Here is an 18,813-nt window from a genome sequence, read left to right as displayed (position 1 = left end):
TGCATGTGAGATGAGTTTCCTGAATACAGCACACTGATGGGTCTTGACTCTTTATCCAATTTGCCAGTCTGTGTCTTTTAGTTGGAGCATTTAGTCCATTTACATTTAAAGTTAATATTGTTATGTGTGAAGTTGATCCTGTCATGATGATGTTAGCTGGTTATTTTGCTCGGTAGTTGATGCAGTTTCTTCCTAGCCTCGATGGTCTTTACAATTTGGCATGATTTTGCAGTGGCTGGTACCAGTTGTTCCTTTCCATGTTTAGTGCTTCCTTCAGGAGCTCTTTTAGGGCAGGCCTGGTGGTGACAAAATCTCTCAGCATTTGCTTGTCTTTAAAGGATTTTATTTGTGTTTCACTTATGAAGCTTAGTTTGGCTGGATATGAAATTCTGGGTTGAAATTCTTTTCTTTAAGAATGTGGAATATTGGTCCACACTCTCTTCTGGCTTGTAGAATTTCTGCCTGGAGATCCACTGTTAGTCTGATGGGCTTCCTTTTGTGGGTAACCCAACCTTTCTCTCTGGCTGCCCTTAACATTTTTTCCTTCATTTCAACTTTGGTGAATCTGACAATTATGTGTCTTGGAGTTGCTCTTCTCGAGGAGTATCTTTGTGGCGTTCTCTGTATTTCCTGAATCTGAATGTTGGCCTGACTTGCTAGATTGGGGAAGTTCTCCTGGATGATATCCTGCAGAGTGTTTTCCAACTTGGTTCCATTCTCCCTGTCACTTTCAGGTACACCAATCAGACGTAGATTTGGTCTTTTCACATAGTCCCATATTTCTTGGAGGCTTTGTTCATTTCTTTTTATTCTTTTTTGTCTAAAGTTCCCTTCTCACTTCATTTCATTCATTTCATCTTCCATCACGATACCCTTTCTTCCAGTTGATCGCATCAGCTCTTGAGGCTTCCGCATTCTTCACGTAGTTCTCGAGCCTTGGCTTTCAGCTCCATCAGCTCCTTTAAGCACTTCTCTGTATTGGTTATTCTAGTTATACATTCGTCTAAATTTTTTTCAAAGTTTTCAACTTCTTTGCCTTTGGTTTGAATTTCCTCCTGTAGCTTGGAGTAGTTTGATCGTCTGAAGACTTTTTCTCTCAACTCATCAAAGTCATTCTCCATCCAGCTTTGTTCTATTGCTGGTGAGGAGCTGCTTTCCTTTGGAGGAGGAAAGGCGCTCTGCTTTTTAGAGTTTCCAGTTTTTCTGCTCTGTTTTTTCCCCATCTTTGTGGTTTTATCTAGTTTTGGTCTTTGATGATGGTGATGTACAGATTGGTTTTTGGTGTGGATGTCCTTTCTGTTTGTTAGTTTTCCTTCTAGCAGACAGGACCCTCAGCTGCAGGTCTGTTGGAGTTTGCTAGAGGTCCACTTCAGACCCGGTTTGCCTGGGTACCAGCTGCGGTGGCTGCAGAACAGCAGATTTTCGTGAACCGCGAATGCTGCTGTCTGATCGTTCCTCTGGAAGTTTTGTCTCAGAGGAGTACCTGGCTGTGTGAGGTGTCAGTCTGCCCCTACTAGGGGGTGCCTCCCAGTTAGGCTGCTCGGGGTTCAGGGGTCAGGGACCCACTTAAGGAGGCAGTCTGCCCATTCTCAGATCTCCATCTGCGTGCTGGGAGAACCACTGCTCTCTTCAAAGCTGTCAGACAGGGACATTTAAGTCTGCAGAGGTTACTGCTGTCTTTTTTTTTGTCTGTGCCCTGCCCCCAGAGGTGGAACCTACAGAGGCAGGCAGGCCTCCTTGATCTGTGGTGGGCTCCACTCAGTTCGAGCTTCCCGGCTGCTTTGTTTACCTAAGCAAGCCTCGGCAATGGTGGGCGCCCCTCCCCCAGCCTCTCTGCCTCTTTGCAGTTTGATCTCAGACTGCTGTGCTAGCAATCATCGAGACTCCGTGGGCGTAGGACCCTCTGAGCCAGGTGCAGGATATAATCTCCTGATGCGCCGTTTTTTAAGCCTGTTGGAAAAGCGCAGTATTGGGATGGGAGTGACCCGATTTTCCAGGTGCCATCTGTGACCCCTTTCTTTGTCGAGGAAAGGGAACTCCCTGACCCCTTGTGCTTCCTGAGTGAGGCAATGCCTCGCCCTGCTTCGGCTCACAGATGGTGCACTGCACCCACTGTCCTGCGCCCACTGTCTGGCACTCCCTAGTGAGATGAACCACGTACCTCAGATGGAAATGCAGAAATCACCCATCTTCTGCGTTGCTCATGCTGGGAGCTGTAGACCAGAGCTGTTCCTATTCGGCCGCCTTGGCTCCAGCCTCACCACATTTTCTTAATCCAGTCTATCATTGTTGGACATTTGGGTTGGTTCCAGGTCTTTGCTATTGTGAATAGTACCGCAATAAACATACGTATGCATGTGTCTTTATAGCAGCATGATTTATAATCCTTTGGGTATATATCTTGTAATGGGATGGCTGGGTCAAATGGTATTCCTAGCTCTAGATCCCTGAGGAATCACCACACTGTCTTCCACAATGGTTGAACCAGTTTACACTCCCACCAACAGTGTAAAAGTGTTCCTATTTCTCCCCTCCTCTCCAGCACCTGTTGTTTCCTGACATTTTAATGATTGCCATTCTAACTGGTGTGAGATAGTATCTCATTGCGGTTTTGATTTGCATTTCTCTGATGGCCAGTGATGATGAGCATTTTTTCCTGTGTCTGTTTGCTGCATAAATGTCTTGTTTTGAGAAGTGTCTGTTCATATCCTTCACCCACTTGTTGATGGGGTTGTTTGCTTTTTTCTTGTAAATTTGTCTGAGTTCATTGTAGATTCTGGATATTAGCCCTTTGTCAGATGAGTAGATTGCAAAAATTTTCTCCCACTCTGTAGGTTGCCTGTTCACTCTGATGGTAGTTTCTTTTGCTGTGCAGAATCTCTTCAGTTTAATTAGATCCCATTTGTCAATTTTTGCTTCTGTTGTCATTGCTTTTGGTGTTTTAGACATGAAGTCCTTGCCCATGTCTATGTCCTGAACGGTATTGCCTAGGTTTTCTTCTAGGGTTTTTATGGTTTTAGATTTAACATTTAAGTCTTTAATCCATCTTGAATTAATTTTTGTACAAGGTGTAAGGGTGTAAGGAAGGGATCCAGTTTCAGCTTTCTACATATAGCCAGCCCGTTTTCCCAGCACCATTTGTTAAATAGGGAATCCTTTCCCCATTTCTTGTTTTTGTCAGGTTTGTCAAAGATCAGATAGTTGTAGATCTGTGGTATTATTTCTGAGGGCTCTGTTCTGTTCCATTGGTCTATATCTCTGGTTTGGTACCAGTACCATGCTGTTTTGGTTACTGTAGCCTTGTAGTATAGTTTGAAGTCAGGTAGCCTGATGCCTCTAGCTTTGTTCTTTTGGCTTAGGATTGACTTGGCAATGCACGCTCTTTTTTGATTCCATATGAACTTTAAAGTAGTTTTTTCCAATTCTGCAAAGAAAGTCATTGGTAGCTTGATGGGGATGGCATTGAATCTGTAAATTACCTTGGGCAGTATGGCCATTTTCACGATATTGATTCTTCCTATCCATGAGCATGGAATTTTCTTCCATTTGTTTGTATTCTCTTTTATTTTGTTGAGGAAGTTCTGGCCAGGGCAATCAGACAGGAGAAAGAAATAAAGTGTATTCAATTAGGAAAAGAGGGAGTCAAATTGTCCCTGTTTGCAGATGACATGATTGTATATCTAGAAAACCCCATCGTCTCAGCCCAAAATCTCCTTAAGCTGATAAGCAACTTCAGCAAAGTCTCAGGACACAAAATCAATGTGCAAAAATCACAAGCATTCTTATACACCAACAACAGAGAAACAGCCAAATCATGATGAACTCCCATTCACAATTGCTTCAAAGAGAATAAACTACCTAGGAATCTAACTTACAAGGGATGTTAAGGACCTCTTCAATTAGTTAATTTTTGTGTAAGGTGTAAGGAAGGGGTACATTTTCAGTTTTCTGCATATGGCTAGTCAGTTTTCCAAATACCATTTATTAAATAGGGAATCCATTCCCCATTGCTAGTTTTTGTCAGGTTTGTCAAAGAGCAGATGGTTGTAGATGTGTGGCATGATTTCTGAGGCCTCTGTTCTGTTTCATTGGTCTATATATCTGTTTTGGTACCAGTACCATGCTGTTTTGGTTACTGTACCCTTGTAGTATACTTTGAAATCAGGTTGCATGATGCCTCCAGCTTTGTTCTTTTTGCTTAGTATTGTCTTGGCTAAATGGGCTCTTTTTAGTTCCATATGAAATTTAAAGTAGTTTTTTCTAATTCTCTGAAGAAAGTCAATTGTAGCTTGATGTGAATAGTGTTGAATCTATAAATTACTTTGAGCAGTATGGCCATTTTCACAATATTGATTCTTCCTATCCATGAGCCTGAAATGTTTTTCCACTCATTTGTGTCCTCTCTGATTCCCTTGAGCAGTGGTTTGTAGTTCTCCTTGTAGAGGTCCTTCACATCCCTTGTAAGTTGGATTCCTAGGTATTTTATTCTCTTTGAAGCAATTGTGAATGGGAGTTCACTCATGATTTGGCTGTTTGTCTGTTATTGGTGTATAAGAATGCTTGTGATTTTTGTACATTGATTTTGTATCCTAAGACTTTGCTGAAGTTGCTTATTAGCTTAAGGAGTTTTGGGGCTGAGATGATGGTGTTTTCTAAATATACAATCATATCATCTACAAACAGAGACAATTTGACTTCCTCTCTTTCTATTTGAATACCTTTATTTCTTTCTCTTTCCTAATTGCCCTGGCCAGAACTTCCAATACTATGTTGAATAGGAGTGGTGAGAGAGGGCATTCTTGTCTTGTGCAGGTTTTCAAAGGGAATGCTACCAGTTTTGCCCATTCTGTATGATATTGGCTATGGGTTTTTCAAAAATAGGTCTTATTATTTTGAGATATGTTTCATCAATAACTAGTTTATTGAGTATTTTTAGAATGAATGGGTGTTGAATTTCATCAGAGGCCTTTTCTGCATCTATTGAGATAATCATGTGTTTTTTGTCATTTCTTCTGTTTACTTGACGGATTACGTTTATTGATTTCTGTTGGTTCAACCAGCCTTGCATCCCAGGGATGAAGCTGACTTGATCATGGTGGATAAGGTTTTTGATTTGCTGCTGGATTCGGTTTGCCAGTATTTTATAGAGGATTTTCGCATTGATGTTCATGAGGGATATTGGCCTAAAATTTTGTTTTTTTGTTGTGTCTCTGCTAGGTTTTGGTGTCAGGATGATGCTGGCCTCATAAAATCAGTTAGGAAGGAGTGCCTCTTTTTCTATTGTATGGAATAGTTTCAGAAGGAATGGTACCAGCAGCTCTTTGTACCTCTGGTATAATTTGGCTGTGAATCCAACTGGTCCTGGGCTTTTTTTCTTGGTAGGTTATTAATTACTACCTCAATTTCAGAACTTGTTATTGGTCTATTCAGTGATTCGACTTCTTCCTGGCTTAGTGTCTGGAGTGTGAATGTGTCCAGGAATTTGTCCTTTTCTTCTAGATTTTCTAGTTTATTTGTGTAGAGGTGTTTATGGTATTCTGTGATGGTAGTTTGTATATCAGTGGGACAGTGGTAATATTCCCTTTATCATTTTTTATTGTGTCTATTTAATTCTTCTCTCTTTTCTTCTTTATTAGTCTGGCTAGTGCTCTATATATTTTGTTAATCTTTTCAAAAAACCAGCAACTGGATTCATTGATTTTTTGAAGGGTTTTTCATGTCTTTATCTCCTTCAGTTCTGCTCTGATCCTAGTTATTTCTTGTCTGCTGCTAGCTTTTGAATTTGTTTGCTCTTGCTTCTCTAGTTCTTTTAATTGTGATGTTAGGGTGTCAATTTTTTTTATTTTATTTTTTCTTATTATTCTTTAAGTTCTAGGGTACATTTGCACAATGTGCAGGTTTGTTACATATGTATACTTGTGCCATGTTGGTTTGCTGCACCCATTAACTCATCATTTACATTAGATATTTCTCCTAATGCTATCCCTCCCCCATCTCCCCACCCCACAACAGGCCCTGGTGTGTGATGTTCCCCACCCTGTGTCCAAGTGTTCTCATTGTTCAGTTCCCACCTATGAGTGAGAACATTCGGTGTTTGGTTTCCTTTCCTTGCGATAGTTTGCTCAGAATGATGGTTTCCTGCTTCATCCATGTCGCTACAAAGGACATGAACTAATCCTTTTTTATTGCTGCACAGTATTCCATGGTGTATATGTGCCACGTGTTCTTAATTCAGTCTATCATTGATGGACATTTGGAACCCAACCCAAAAGACCTTGGAAACACAGTATATTGATGCAAATTGTTGAGAGTTTCAACTGACCGAAAGGTGCCTGAGCTCCTGTTGCAGTCCTGCTCCTCACTTTGACCCCATCCTCACTCACTGACAGGGTCTCTTTCAGCTCTTCTGTCACCTCTGTTTTATTTGTGTCTGGAGAGTTCATAGCTGATTTTTATTCTTCTCTAATACACTAATCTTTTTCACTCATTGCTGACATTGGATAATGTCAGGGAAAGGGCCTGAGCTGAGTGATATTTGAAGGCAATGCCTGCTGTCTTCCTGTATTCACCAAGACAAGGGGGAGCCTTTCTTTCACCAGGACTATCACTTCTACGGGAACCTATGCAACAAGGCAAGTCTGCATGGCACTTCCCTCTGTGCCTGCCCTCTGATCTTCCTTTCCTACTTAGAAGGTCCAGCATAAGTCACTAAGCAGGAACATTCATCTCCAGTTTCCCTGTCCAATTAGTGTGTGTGGAATGTAGTGACACTCATCCCAATAACATTAGGGTACCTGCTAGGCCAGGCAACTATTCTGTGCCTCCCATAAGGCACATAAAGTCAAGCTACAATTGTTTTATTATTGCATAGCCAAAGAAGAATTGCTAACTGGTAATATATTTCCTCTTAGCAAACATCCCTAATATTCCAGAAGGGGTGAGGGAGGAAAACAACAATCTGCCTGATCACCAGCCAATGGCAGAGTAATCAGCAACAAACTTCATTGTATGAGGACAACTTCCAGTAATATAAGGCATCTTCAAACTGTTTGTAGAAAATACATATTATTTTTTAAAATTATGCATGGATATAAACATTTTTCATACCAAAATACATTTTTACTAACTTGTTACAACATGTCTGAAAAGGATATAGTTCAGTCACTAACATGGTTGAGACAGCAGTTTGAAAACAACTTCTATCAGGTCAACAAATATTCTACTAAAATTGTATCAAGAACAAATATCAAGTTTATGATGCAGCTTGGGCAGAGGGATGGTGAAATCACTGATGCATCATGAAATATTTGTGCCCAAGTAAATCAGCCCTTCACAAATGGATAACTTCTTTTAAGAATCGACTAGATGATGGTGAAGGTGAACTCTGCAGCAGCAGACCATACACATCAACTTATGGGCAAAAATTTTATCTTCTTTTAATCCAATTGAAGAGACCTCACAGTTAACAGCAGAAAAAAGGGCTAGCACAAGAAGACTGTCAATTGGTTCAGATTACATAAATTTTTTTTCTGGCTGAAAAATTAAAGTTGAGCAAACTATCGACTTGATGATGGCCAAAACTGCTGTACCTAAGTCAGCTACAGAGAAGAACAGAAGGTTCAATGAAAAATTAAAGAAGTAGGAAGTAGAAGAAAAGAAAAGATCCTAAAGCATTTCTTTGGAGACTTGTAACAGGAAATCAAACACAGCTTTACCAGTGCCATCCTAAAGGAAAAACAGAATCAAAGCAATGGCTACCAAGAGGTGGAAGTGGTCTAGTCTAAATAAATGCGACAAGAGCAAACATCATGTCAACGGTATTTTTGGATGTTCGAGGTATTTTGTTTGTTAACTTTCTGGAGGGTCAAAGATGACGACATCAGCTTATGAGTTTGGAGTTTGGAGAAAGTTAGCCAAATCTTTAGCAGATAAATGGATGAGATTGGATGCCTAGTGAATGTCCCTCATAAGTCTTGCAAAATTGCCCTTGTTTCATGAGATAAATGAGCAGGAGCATTGTTGTGATGGATAAGAACTCTCTGCTAAAGCTTTTCCGGGCATTTCCCTGCTAAAGTTTTGGCTAACTTACTCCACACTCTCTCATAAGTTGATGTTATCATTCTAAGTCAAGCAACTTAGGAATGGAAAAGCCAACATCGCATGTTCTTACTCATGAATCAGAGCTAAACTATGAGAATGCGAAGGCACAAGAATGACACAATGGACTTTGGGAACTCAGGGGGAAAGAGTGGGAAAGGGGAGAGGGGTAAAAGACCTCACTTTTACCTCTCTATTATACACTGGGTGCAGTGTATACTGCCTGGATGATGGGTGCACCAAAATCTCACAAATCACCACTGCAGAACTGATTCACGCAACCAAACACCACCTGTTCCCCAAGCTATGTAAATAAAACAGAAAAGAAAAAAAAAAAAAGAAAATCCCTAGGCACCCAACTTACAGTTGTGATGCAGTATCTTTGGACTTCAGCTTTTTTTTTTCTAATATTGAAATATTTTTAAAGTGTACTCTGTTTTCTTCAGTTAATAATGTGAAAAGACTGCATTCTGAAACTAATTTCAGGATCCTCAATTTTTATAGATAGGCTAAATTACTTGTATCATTACTTGCTAAACTTCTTGAATGTGATGGAGCTTACGTTAAGAAATAAAGTTTACATAATGTCTACTTTCATATTGTAATTATATTCTTCCACAAACTTTTTGAAATCCCCTTTTATTCTCAAACCATTCTGGAAGGGCAGGAACAGATTCTTACGTGTACAACACAGGATCCCCTCATCCAACTGATCAAGCAGTTTGTCTTTAGGATTTCCAGTCACATCCCCCTACTCATTACTTCTAACATGGCCATCCCGAAGTTATCACTATCCCTGAACAAAAACTGAATGACAGCATGAGACTTATTCAAAGCCTGAAATGATAAGTGGCAGCTGTTGATACTGACTCACCTACGCTTTCCATGAAAAGGATGAAAGGATGGGCAGGAACTACTTGATGTAACAGAAAAGTCAGCAGATGAAAAGAGAGCTACCAACAGAACCTCAGTAAAAAGACCTTGGAAACACAGTATATTGATGCAAATTTTAAAAACAAAAAGAAAAATAAAGGAGTAGCAAGAAATATGATGGTTACTTAGAAGATTAGATTTAAAAATTTTCCCAAATGTTATTTAAAAAGAAGTCAGATATAAGATGAAAAGTAAACACAGGCAAGATTGATTTAGAACACAAAATTTCAACAAATACATTTTAGAAAGAGAGTGGGAAGAAATTAGTTTCAGAATATTGCAAAAATGAAAAAAATTTCTGTGTGAAAGAACAATCTGGGAGACAGATATCACAGGCACTAAGAAATAGATCAATGCAATACTCTTGAGGCTTTTATGTGGGTGCCAGACCATCTTATTTAAGCATATAATTGTGGCCACGCATTTTGCTTGGGAGTGATTAAAAATTTTTCCTAGAAGAAAGGCTGAATGTGGCAACTGATGCCTATAATCACAAGACTTTGGAAGAGTCAGGTGTGAGGATCCCTTGAGGCCAGAAGTTCAAGACCAGGCAGGGCACAGTGGCTCACGCCTGTAATCCCAGCACTTTGGGAGGCTGAGGCAGGCAGATCATGAGATCAGGAGATCGAGACCATCCTGGCTAACACAGTGAAACCCCATTTCTACTAAAAATACAAAACCAAATTAGCCGGGCGTGGTGGCAGGTGCCTGTAGTCTCAGCTACTCAGGAGGCTGAGGCAGGAGAATGGCATGAACCCAAGAGGCGGAGCTTACAGCGAGCAGAGATTGCGCCACTGCACTCCAGCCTGGGACACAGAGTGAGACTCCGTTTCCAAAAAAAAAAAAAAAAAAAAAAAGGCCAGCCTGAGCAACAAAGTGAGGCTCCATCTCTTCAAGAAAATTTTAAAACAAACAAACAAAAAATAAACGGACATGATGTCATGAACCTGTAATTCAAGCAACTCAAGAGGCTGAAGGTGGGGGAATCCCCTGAGCACAGGCGTTCAAGGATGCTGTAAGCCAGGATCATGACACCACACTCCAGCCTGGGTGACAGAGTGAGAATCTATATTAAAAAACAAAATTTCCTAAAAGATGTAAAGCCCAAACTGAATCTGATCAAACATTCTAACAAAGGGGTAGAGCAAGGAAAAAAAATTAAAGACACGAAATAAGATGTCCCATTCAAGACCTGTGTATTCATTCTGTTCATTCTAGAACCCCTTCGTAGTTTTCGTGGCCAACTTTGTTTTAACCTCCCCATGAATATTAATAATACAATGCGTGAAGACACCTGTATTCTACAACACCAAGACTTTTCTGACTAGAGCCAGATCCAAAGAATATTAGACAATTTGTGTGGGTCTGACCAGGCTGAGGGCCAACCTTCTGTCAGCCATGAATGGCCAGGTTTGTGTTGTCCTCACACAGCTCAAAGTTCCAAAGAAATAATCTCTACATAATCAAATATTTAGCAAAATATGATAGGCATAGGTACACAAAAATCCACAACCAACTTCTTTTTCCTTAGAATATGATTGTGTTTAGAAAACAGCCCTAGGAAGAGGTGATCAAGCTGAAATGATGGAGTTTCAGTGGAACTAAATCCAGTAAGATTGCTGTCCTTATAAGAAGTGGAAATTCCTTATAAGAACTGGAAATTTGTAGAGAGAGACACAGGAAGTACATACACGTCCATGAAAGGACACAGCAAGAAGGCAGATATCTAGATGCCAAGCAGACACAGCCCAGAAGAACTAAACCTGCTGATACCTTCCTCATGGAACTTGAGCATCCAGAAGTGTTGGAAAGTAATTTCTATTGCTTAAGAATATCTAGTCTGTGATATTTTGTTTTGACGGCTATGATGAAGAAATTCAGGGGAGAGCAGGTTTTAGGAGTAGAAATCAAGAGTCCTGCTTGGCACATTGTAAATTTACATTTGTTTTAAATGGCAAGTGGATTACTGAGGTCCTTGACTCATGGACAAGTGCCTAAGCTCCTGTTGCAGTCCTGCTCCTTGCTTTGACCTCATCCTAAGTGACACTGTCTCCTTCAGTTCTTTGGTAACCTCTGTTTTGGTTGTCTCTGGTAGCTTGATACCTGATATTTACTCCTTCCTGATATGCTAATCTCTTTCATGCATTTCTGACATAGGAGAAGGTCATGAATAGTGTGTGAGCTGAGTGATATTTGGAAGCATCACCTCTTGGCTTGCTGTACTCAGTAGACAAAGAGAAGCCTGCCTCCAACCAGGACTATTGATTCCCACAAGGAGGCACATCTGCCTGGCACTCCCCTCTGCTTCTTCTCTCTTGCGTTTCTTCCCTACTTAATGGGCCATCGTAAGCTACCTAGGCCAGACTGCTCATCGCCAGCTTCTCTTTCCAAATAATGTTTGGTGAAACCAGAGAAAATCATTCAATAAGATCAGGACACCAGGTTGGCCCAAGCACTCTGTGTCTCTATTAAAGCATGTGACTCTTACTTACAAATGTTAAACTTTCCATGTAGCTGGAGAATATTTGGCCACTGGTATTATATTCCACCTTCAGAAAACATTCCTATTTATGCTAGGAGAAAAACAAGAAACCAATCTGCCTAGTCAGCTGGAAAAGTCTTAGTTACCTGTAGTAGAGCTTATTGTATCAGGACGCCTTCCTATATGCAGTGGGTTGTTAAAATGTTAATGGAAAATGTATATTCTATTAAGAAATACCATGAATGGATTCCAAGTTTTTTGGCACCAAAATGAAATCATAATGTTTTGCTATAACATGTCTGAACAGGAGCTAGTTTGAGGCATCAAGAAAAATAAGAGAGCAGTTTCAAAAGAGCCCCTAGAAGAGCAACATGAATTCTTCTAAAATTAAAGTGAGTAAAAACATCAAATTTATGGTGAAGCTTGGGTGGAAGAAGGTAAAATCATTGATGGTGTCCAAAAAGTTGTCCTACTTGGCACATGGTAAGTTGCCATTGGTTGTAGAAGTCAGCAGTTCACAAATTCAATGAGGAGTTCCTCATTTCAAGAAGGAATGAGGCAATGTTGAACCTAAAGTCTACAGTGACAGATGATTCACATCATATTGCAAGGAATAAATTCATCTTCTTTATACCCAGGAGAAGATGTGTGATGATTAGCAGCTCACACAATAGCCAACATTGCAGACTTCTCAGTTGGTTCAGTTTACATGATTCTAACTGAATGACTAAAGTTTAGTAAACTTTTCACGTGATGGATGCCCAAACTGTGTCACCAAGATGAAATACAGACAAGAGCAGAGGTTTCCCTAAAAATTTAAATAGGAGCAATGAAGACTGTAAGCATTTCTTCAGTGAATTATAAGAGGAGATAACGCATGGCTTTACCAGTAAAATCCTGAAAACAAGTACAATCAATGCAATGGCTACCAAGAAGTGGAAAAGTCCAGTCAAAACAAAAGTGGAGGAGAGCACAAAGGTCATGGCAAGAGTTTATTGGAAAGCTCAAGTCATTTTGCTGGTTGACTTTCTGGAGAATGACAATAACTGCTTATTCTGAGAATACTTTGAGACAGCCAAAGCTTTAGTATAGGAATCCCTGGGAAAGCTTCAGCAGAGTCCTTCACCACAACCTTGCTCCTGCTCATTTCTCTTATCAAACAGGGCAATTATATGAGAGTTCTGATGGAAAATCATTAGGCTTGCACATTACAACCCTAATTTGTTTCCTTTGGATTTCTTTTTGTTTTGTAATCTTATAACATTTGTAAAAGGCATTCAGTTTTCTTCAGTTAATAATGTAAAAAATACATATCAATAGCTGGCACATTGACCAAAATGTATGACAAGTGGTCAATAAATCTCCTTTTATATAGCTCATTAAGAAGTAGGATTGGGAAATGGTTGTAAACTGAGTACCACGTGGTATAATTGAAACCAACTTCCCATGTAACACTTAGTTTTTGCTCCATTCCACAGATAACAGGAGGTAAAGCATTAAAAATCCCCCAAAGCTGTTGCACACCTTGGGGGGACTTCAAATTCAGTGTTTATTCATTTGAGTCTTAGGCTGAGGTTACAATGCTTGAATTAGCAGTAAATGTATCTTGCTTACTTGCATGAAGATGCTTTGTTCACATCTGTCTTATCACTTCTTTTTCTCTACTCTGATCTCAGTTCCTTTAAGGCTGAGATGACCCTGACCCAAGAAGGACTAAAGGCCCTACATACCCATCTCCAAATATTGCAAAAATATCAAGGAGGGTAGAAACATAAATATTTATAGCTCTATTGCCCACGCTTGCTCAGTTCACCATTGTACTTGATTTTGTCGGAGTGTGGGAAGGCTTGCTGAGGATACAGGATAGAGCCACAGTGACACATGAGGGGAAAGAAAGGAAGAGACTGCAAGTCTGTAGAATCCATAGACATTGGAGATGCATTTGAAAGGAGGTAGACCCTGGGGCTAGAAGCCAAGGTGGGGGAAAAAACCTTTTCAGTTGCAGCAGTCATTTATTATTATTAATGTTATTATTAGTATTATTTCTTTTTAGAGACAGGGACTTGCTCTGTCTCTTAAGCTGGAGTACAGTGGTGCAATCATGGCTCACTGCAGTCTTGAACTCCTGGGATCAAACAATTCTTCCAGATCACCTTCTGAATTAGATGGGACTACAGGTGCCAATCACCATGCAAGGTTGATTTTGTACATTTTCTTACATATATGGGGACGTCTCACTACATTGCTCAGGCTGATCTTGAATTCCTGGCATCAATAATCCTCCAACCTCAGCCTCCAAAAGTAGTGGGATTACAGTCATGAGCCAGCATGCTAGGTGTATAGTCACTCTTTCTACCTCAGCCTCATTTTCCTGCATTCTGTAAATCCCCAGTCAGAAGACAGCAGGGCTGCCTGGCTACGGGGATAGCATCTAAGAAACAAATGTTAAACTCTGCGGTTCCTGTAGGGCAAAAGAAAAAAGAAGTGCTTGAGTTCAATTGAGCTTTGAGCAAATGGGGTACAGAAGATGAAAAGTTAGGAAGACATTGTGGATAGGGCTCTTGGGACCCATTCAGTGCACTTTTCTATTGTTTTTAATTTTATAAGTGTGTATTATGTGAAATACTTACGCTTTTATCTCATAAGAGCCAAGGAGAATCATCCACATAGAAGCTCCAAGTAGAATAATGTCAGTGGGACTAACCCATCTGCCAGTGGAGCCAGTGGGTGGATCACGATGCAGCCTGAGTGCCTGCACCCTTCAATGTCCAAAGCTTGCCTTATTGAACTTTTCGTGTATTGTAAACAGAGAAAATGCCTATGTGAGGAATACAATAGAAAACTACTCAATACACTTTTACAAACCGTAAACAATTGACCAATTCTTCATGAAGCATGCAACCAAGGGATGACAACCTTGAAACAACTTGGATATGGAAATGATCAGACTTTAAAGCAGCTCTTATAGCCATCTTTTCTGAGGTAAATGTGAACATTTCCAAAATAAAGAGGGAAATAACTTCTCAGCAGAAAAGAATGGGAAAAAACTTCTCAGCAGAAAAAGGAACTATAAAATATTATAAAATAGAAATTTCAGAACTGACATATATAATGTCTAAAATTAAGAAAAAACCATATTGGCTGTGAAAATTATCAGAAAGCAAATGATTGAGGAAAGACTCAGTCAGTGTTTAGGGGTTGCAATAATAGAAATTCTATACTCTGAACAACACAGGGTAAAACAATTGAAAAAATTTAACGTAGTTTCACAAATATGAAAGGCCACAACAAATGATGCGACAATCATGCAATCCGAATTTCAGAAAAGAGAACAATGAGGATGATATTAAAAAAGGACTTAGAGAAATAATGGCCAAAAAATGCTCACACTTGCAAAGGACATAGACTTACAAATGCAAGAAGGTGGGAAAATTCCAATCATAATATACTCAAGGAAACACATGCCCAGCAACACCATAGTCAAATTTCTGAAAAATAAAACAAATAAAATATTTTTTAAAAAGCAAGCAAGAAATGGCATCATAATTATAGGAAAAACACAATGTGGATAACCATAGAGTTAATATCAGAAACCAGGAAATGAGGAAGAATGTAACTCAAATATTTAAAGTGCTGAAGGAAAAAAAATTGCAAACCAGATGTTTATGTCCAATAAAACTGTCCTTCCATAATAAAAAGGAAATTCAGGTATTCTCAGAAGAAAGAAAAGAAGGAAACCTAAAAGAATTTGTTTCCAACAAACTAATCTTTTAAAAATGGCTTGATGGAACTTTCTCAACATAAAAGAAAGGATAGAAAAGGAATTTCTGGAAATTCAAGAATGTAGAATAAAAGAAACAAAGTGAGAAAAAAGTAAATTAACAAAAATATCTTCCTTTTCTTCTCAAGTTTTCTGCATGAGTTTCAAAAGGCTCAACTGGTATTGCTAGCTTTGAAGATGGAAGAAAACAGGTAATGTGGCAAGAAAATGAGATTCTTCTCTAGAACCTCCAGAAAGGAATTCCTTCCATGACACATGGACTCAACCCAGTGAGACCCAGTACTGATTTCTGAGCTGCAAAACTGAAAGACAATACATTTGTGTTGAAGCAAAAATTATAAAACTTACTGTGGTGCTAAGTGCCTGTAGATATGTATTTAAGATGATTATATTATGAATGCAAAGGTGAAAAGACAGAAACAAACATGAGAATTTTCCTTACCCCATCGTGAGTTGTAAAGGAAAGAACCCATTGTTAACATTGACCATTTGTTCCATGCTGAGAGGTAGAAACACTACAAATACTAAGGGAAGGCACCATTCTGCAGGGAGTATGTTCTGCAGAGGAAAAACTAGTAGAAGAGCAAGAATTTAAAGCCATACCTCATATCAATAGGCCCTTCAGTTTAGCCACTAAAGTACATTTTTCAGATTCTTCCATGTACAATCTGCAATCCCACCTTACATTTACAGCAGTGCTGGAAGATAGCTATTATTTGTAGACATAAAAATCAGATTATTTAGAAACTTGCTTCTATAGGTATTCTCAAGTCTTCTTTTCAGAAAAAAAATCAGATATCCCTCAAATGATTGGAGTTTGTTTTAGGGAGGAGAAGTTCTTGAAATCTTATGGTCCCCATGGGTCAGTGGAAGACAGAAAAATACATAAAGGCTTGAGTAAAGGAGTTGGCATAAAGAAGACCACTGCTAGTTCATGAAGCTTTTACATCTCTTTTTATTCTGTTCACTCAAAACAGGGTCTTGGAAAGGGCCTGTGCACATGAAAGACCCCAAAGTTCAAGCCTCATAAGCTTTGTAGATCATTCCAATCTGACAAAAGCCATATGTCCATGTTGTTAGGATGACTGGTTAAATGAGCCTTTAATTGCTCAATAAAAATGTACAAAGGCATATTTCAGTCAAGAAAATGTGAATATAGACCAAAGTTTAGCTAAAAAATAAGGTTAGTAAAAATGTAAGATAAATTCAAACTCTTTATGTATCATATCATAAACTTCTGTTTCTGATGATGTCTGCTTACTAAAAGGCACAGAAGATTCTTTTAATAGTATGGAGAGATTTGCTTTGGCAGTTCTAAAGATGGATAAGTAACAGACTTGAAACAATGTACATTTGTTATTAAAAAATTATATTTGTTAGACTATTAGAGTATAAAAATGTATTCATCATTTAAAATTGTTGCTAGATGTTTATTCAATAACATTGTAAAAAATAACCATGTGATTATCAACTCATGGTCCTGTTACATTTAATGCAGCCAGGGAAGAAAAGACAGCAGCAGATTCTTCTGATAAAATTAGGAACACAGGTAATAGCAGTCTGCCTTGTAAAGTCACTTGAATACACTTAAATAGAAAGAGACATAAACAGAAAGATCATCTGTAGAACCTGCTATAGACTGTGATAAGGAATTTGTCTCTCTACTAAGGGTATTGGAATGCACAGTGCATTGAACACATAAACATGGACTGATTTCTGCTCTTTCCTAATGTCCCAGTAAAATTAGAATAAAAAGCACAGAGGAAATTAATACCCAAGGATGAAGAGAATGAAAGAAGAGATGACAATAAACAACAAATGTAAACAAAATTGTGGAAATGGAATGACAAATAGAAAAATAACAGAGTTTGTGAATGAGCAAAGCTGAAATCAGACATGAAGAGGGGACCGTGGTGCAATTTTCACCAGAACACCTGGAAAATTAGTCCTATTTGAATATTGCAATTTCCCATGCAAAAATTTACATGTGTATACATTTTAGTGCATATTCTGCATCAAAGTTTGATCATTCTTCTTCAACTGAATCCTGTGCATTTCTTGCTATTTGATCCTAGGTATTTTATATTGTTCTCATGAATAAGGTCATTCTCTCATTTCTCTCTCTCTCTCTCTCTGTGTCTCTCTGTCTCTTTCCTTGCATTGTCTTATGCTGTTCCCTGTGAAGTGTATGTCTTAGGGAAAATCACTCGATCACATTAAGATTTTACTTTCTATTTTTATTTTAAATATATATATGTTTTATTGTACTTTAATTTCTAGGATAGATGTGCAGAACGTGCAGGTTTGTTATATATGTATACATGTGCCATGTTGGTGTGCTGCACCCATTAACTCATCATTTACATTAGGTATTTCTCCTAATACTATCCCTCCCCCGTCCCCCCACCACACAACAGGCCCCGGTGTGTGATGTTCCCCTTCCTGTGTCCAAGTGTTCTCATTGTTCAGTTCCCACCTATGAGTGAGAACATGTGGTGTTTGGTTTTTTGTCCTTGCGATAGTTTGCTGAGAATGATGGTTTCCAGCTTCATCCATGTCCCTACAAATTTACATGTATATACATTTTAGTGCATATTCTGCATTAAAGTTTGATCATTCTTCTTCAACTGAATTCTGTGCATTTCTTGCTATTTGATCCTAGGTATTTTATATTGTTTTCATGAATAAGGTCATTTTCTCATTTCTCTCTCTCTCTCTCTCACTCTGTCGCTCTCCTTGCATTGCATTATGCTGTTACCTATGAAGTGTATGTCCAAGGGAAAGTCACTCAATCATATTAAGATTTTATTTCTACCTTTGAAAAGTGAACATAAATGCAAAAAATCCTCAAAGTGCTATTGTAAGTACTAAAAGAGCTAAGGCATCTGAAACATCACTATGCAAGATAGAAAGGAATAATCCATAAATCTTTAGCTATGTAGCCATGCATGTGTAGAAATATAATATGTGGTATAGGTAGCAATTGGGTCACTGAAACAAACTTGTTTATTGAATATTGTTTAGCGATAATTTTGTATCCAATCATTTTTAAAATGAATGTTCTATCTCTGTCTCACAGCATGGGCTTCCTCGCAGCATGTGGCAGGTTCCAGAAAGAACAGTTTGGAATTGCATGGCATTTCTACGATCTAGACTCAAAAGTCATAAAGTATCACTTCTGATATAATCTATTGGTCATGGCAGTAACGAAGTTCTAACCAAGCTCAAGGGGGTAAAAACAGACCTCACCCCTTCAAGAGAGGATGTCAAGGTACCATTGTAAGAAAACATTAGATGAATGATTCTGTCGTGATCAACTTTTAAAAACACAATGTGCCACACATCCCAATTTCCAAGATGAAAAATATGCATACATGTGGATTTCAATATCAATGAAATAAAATAATAATTTGTGGTTTTTAAGCAGAAGAGAAAACATCTTTTGTAAGATATAGGTACAGGTTTATCTGTTTAATAAGTGAGTCATTGATTAATCACTTTAATGAAATTCCTCTTAAAT

General features: G+C 38.7%; 1 protein-coding gene across 4 annotated transcripts in view; it reads right to left on the bottom strand.

Moving 5' to 3' along the window:
* SMIM10L1 (small integral membrane protein 10 like 1) overlaps positions 1–18,813 on the bottom strand; it is a 251,598-nt gene that overhangs the window by 124,027 nt on the left and 108,758 nt on the right. Inside the window, exon 3 of one of the 4 annotated variants that reach the window (XM_063694585.1) lies at positions 14,784–15,000. The exons of the other annotated variants lie outside the window; for them this stretch is intronic. Coding sequence (XP_063550655.1) covers positions 14,871–15,000 — 130 coding nt within the window. The 3' untranslated portion in view covers positions 14,784–14,870. Of the gene's footprint in view, positions 1–14,783; positions 15,001–18,813 lie in introns of those variants that run through there. 4 annotated transcript variants of the gene reach the window in all.

Source organism: Gorilla gorilla, chromosome 10 (assembly GCF_029281585.2).
Source record: "Gorilla gorilla gorilla isolate KB3781 chromosome 10, NHGRI_mGorGor1-v2.1_pri, whole genome shotgun sequence".
Lineage (NCBI taxonomy): Eukaryota > Metazoa > Chordata > Mammalia > Primates > Hominidae > Gorilla > Gorilla gorilla.
This window is presented reverse-complemented; position numbering and strand designations above follow the sequence as displayed.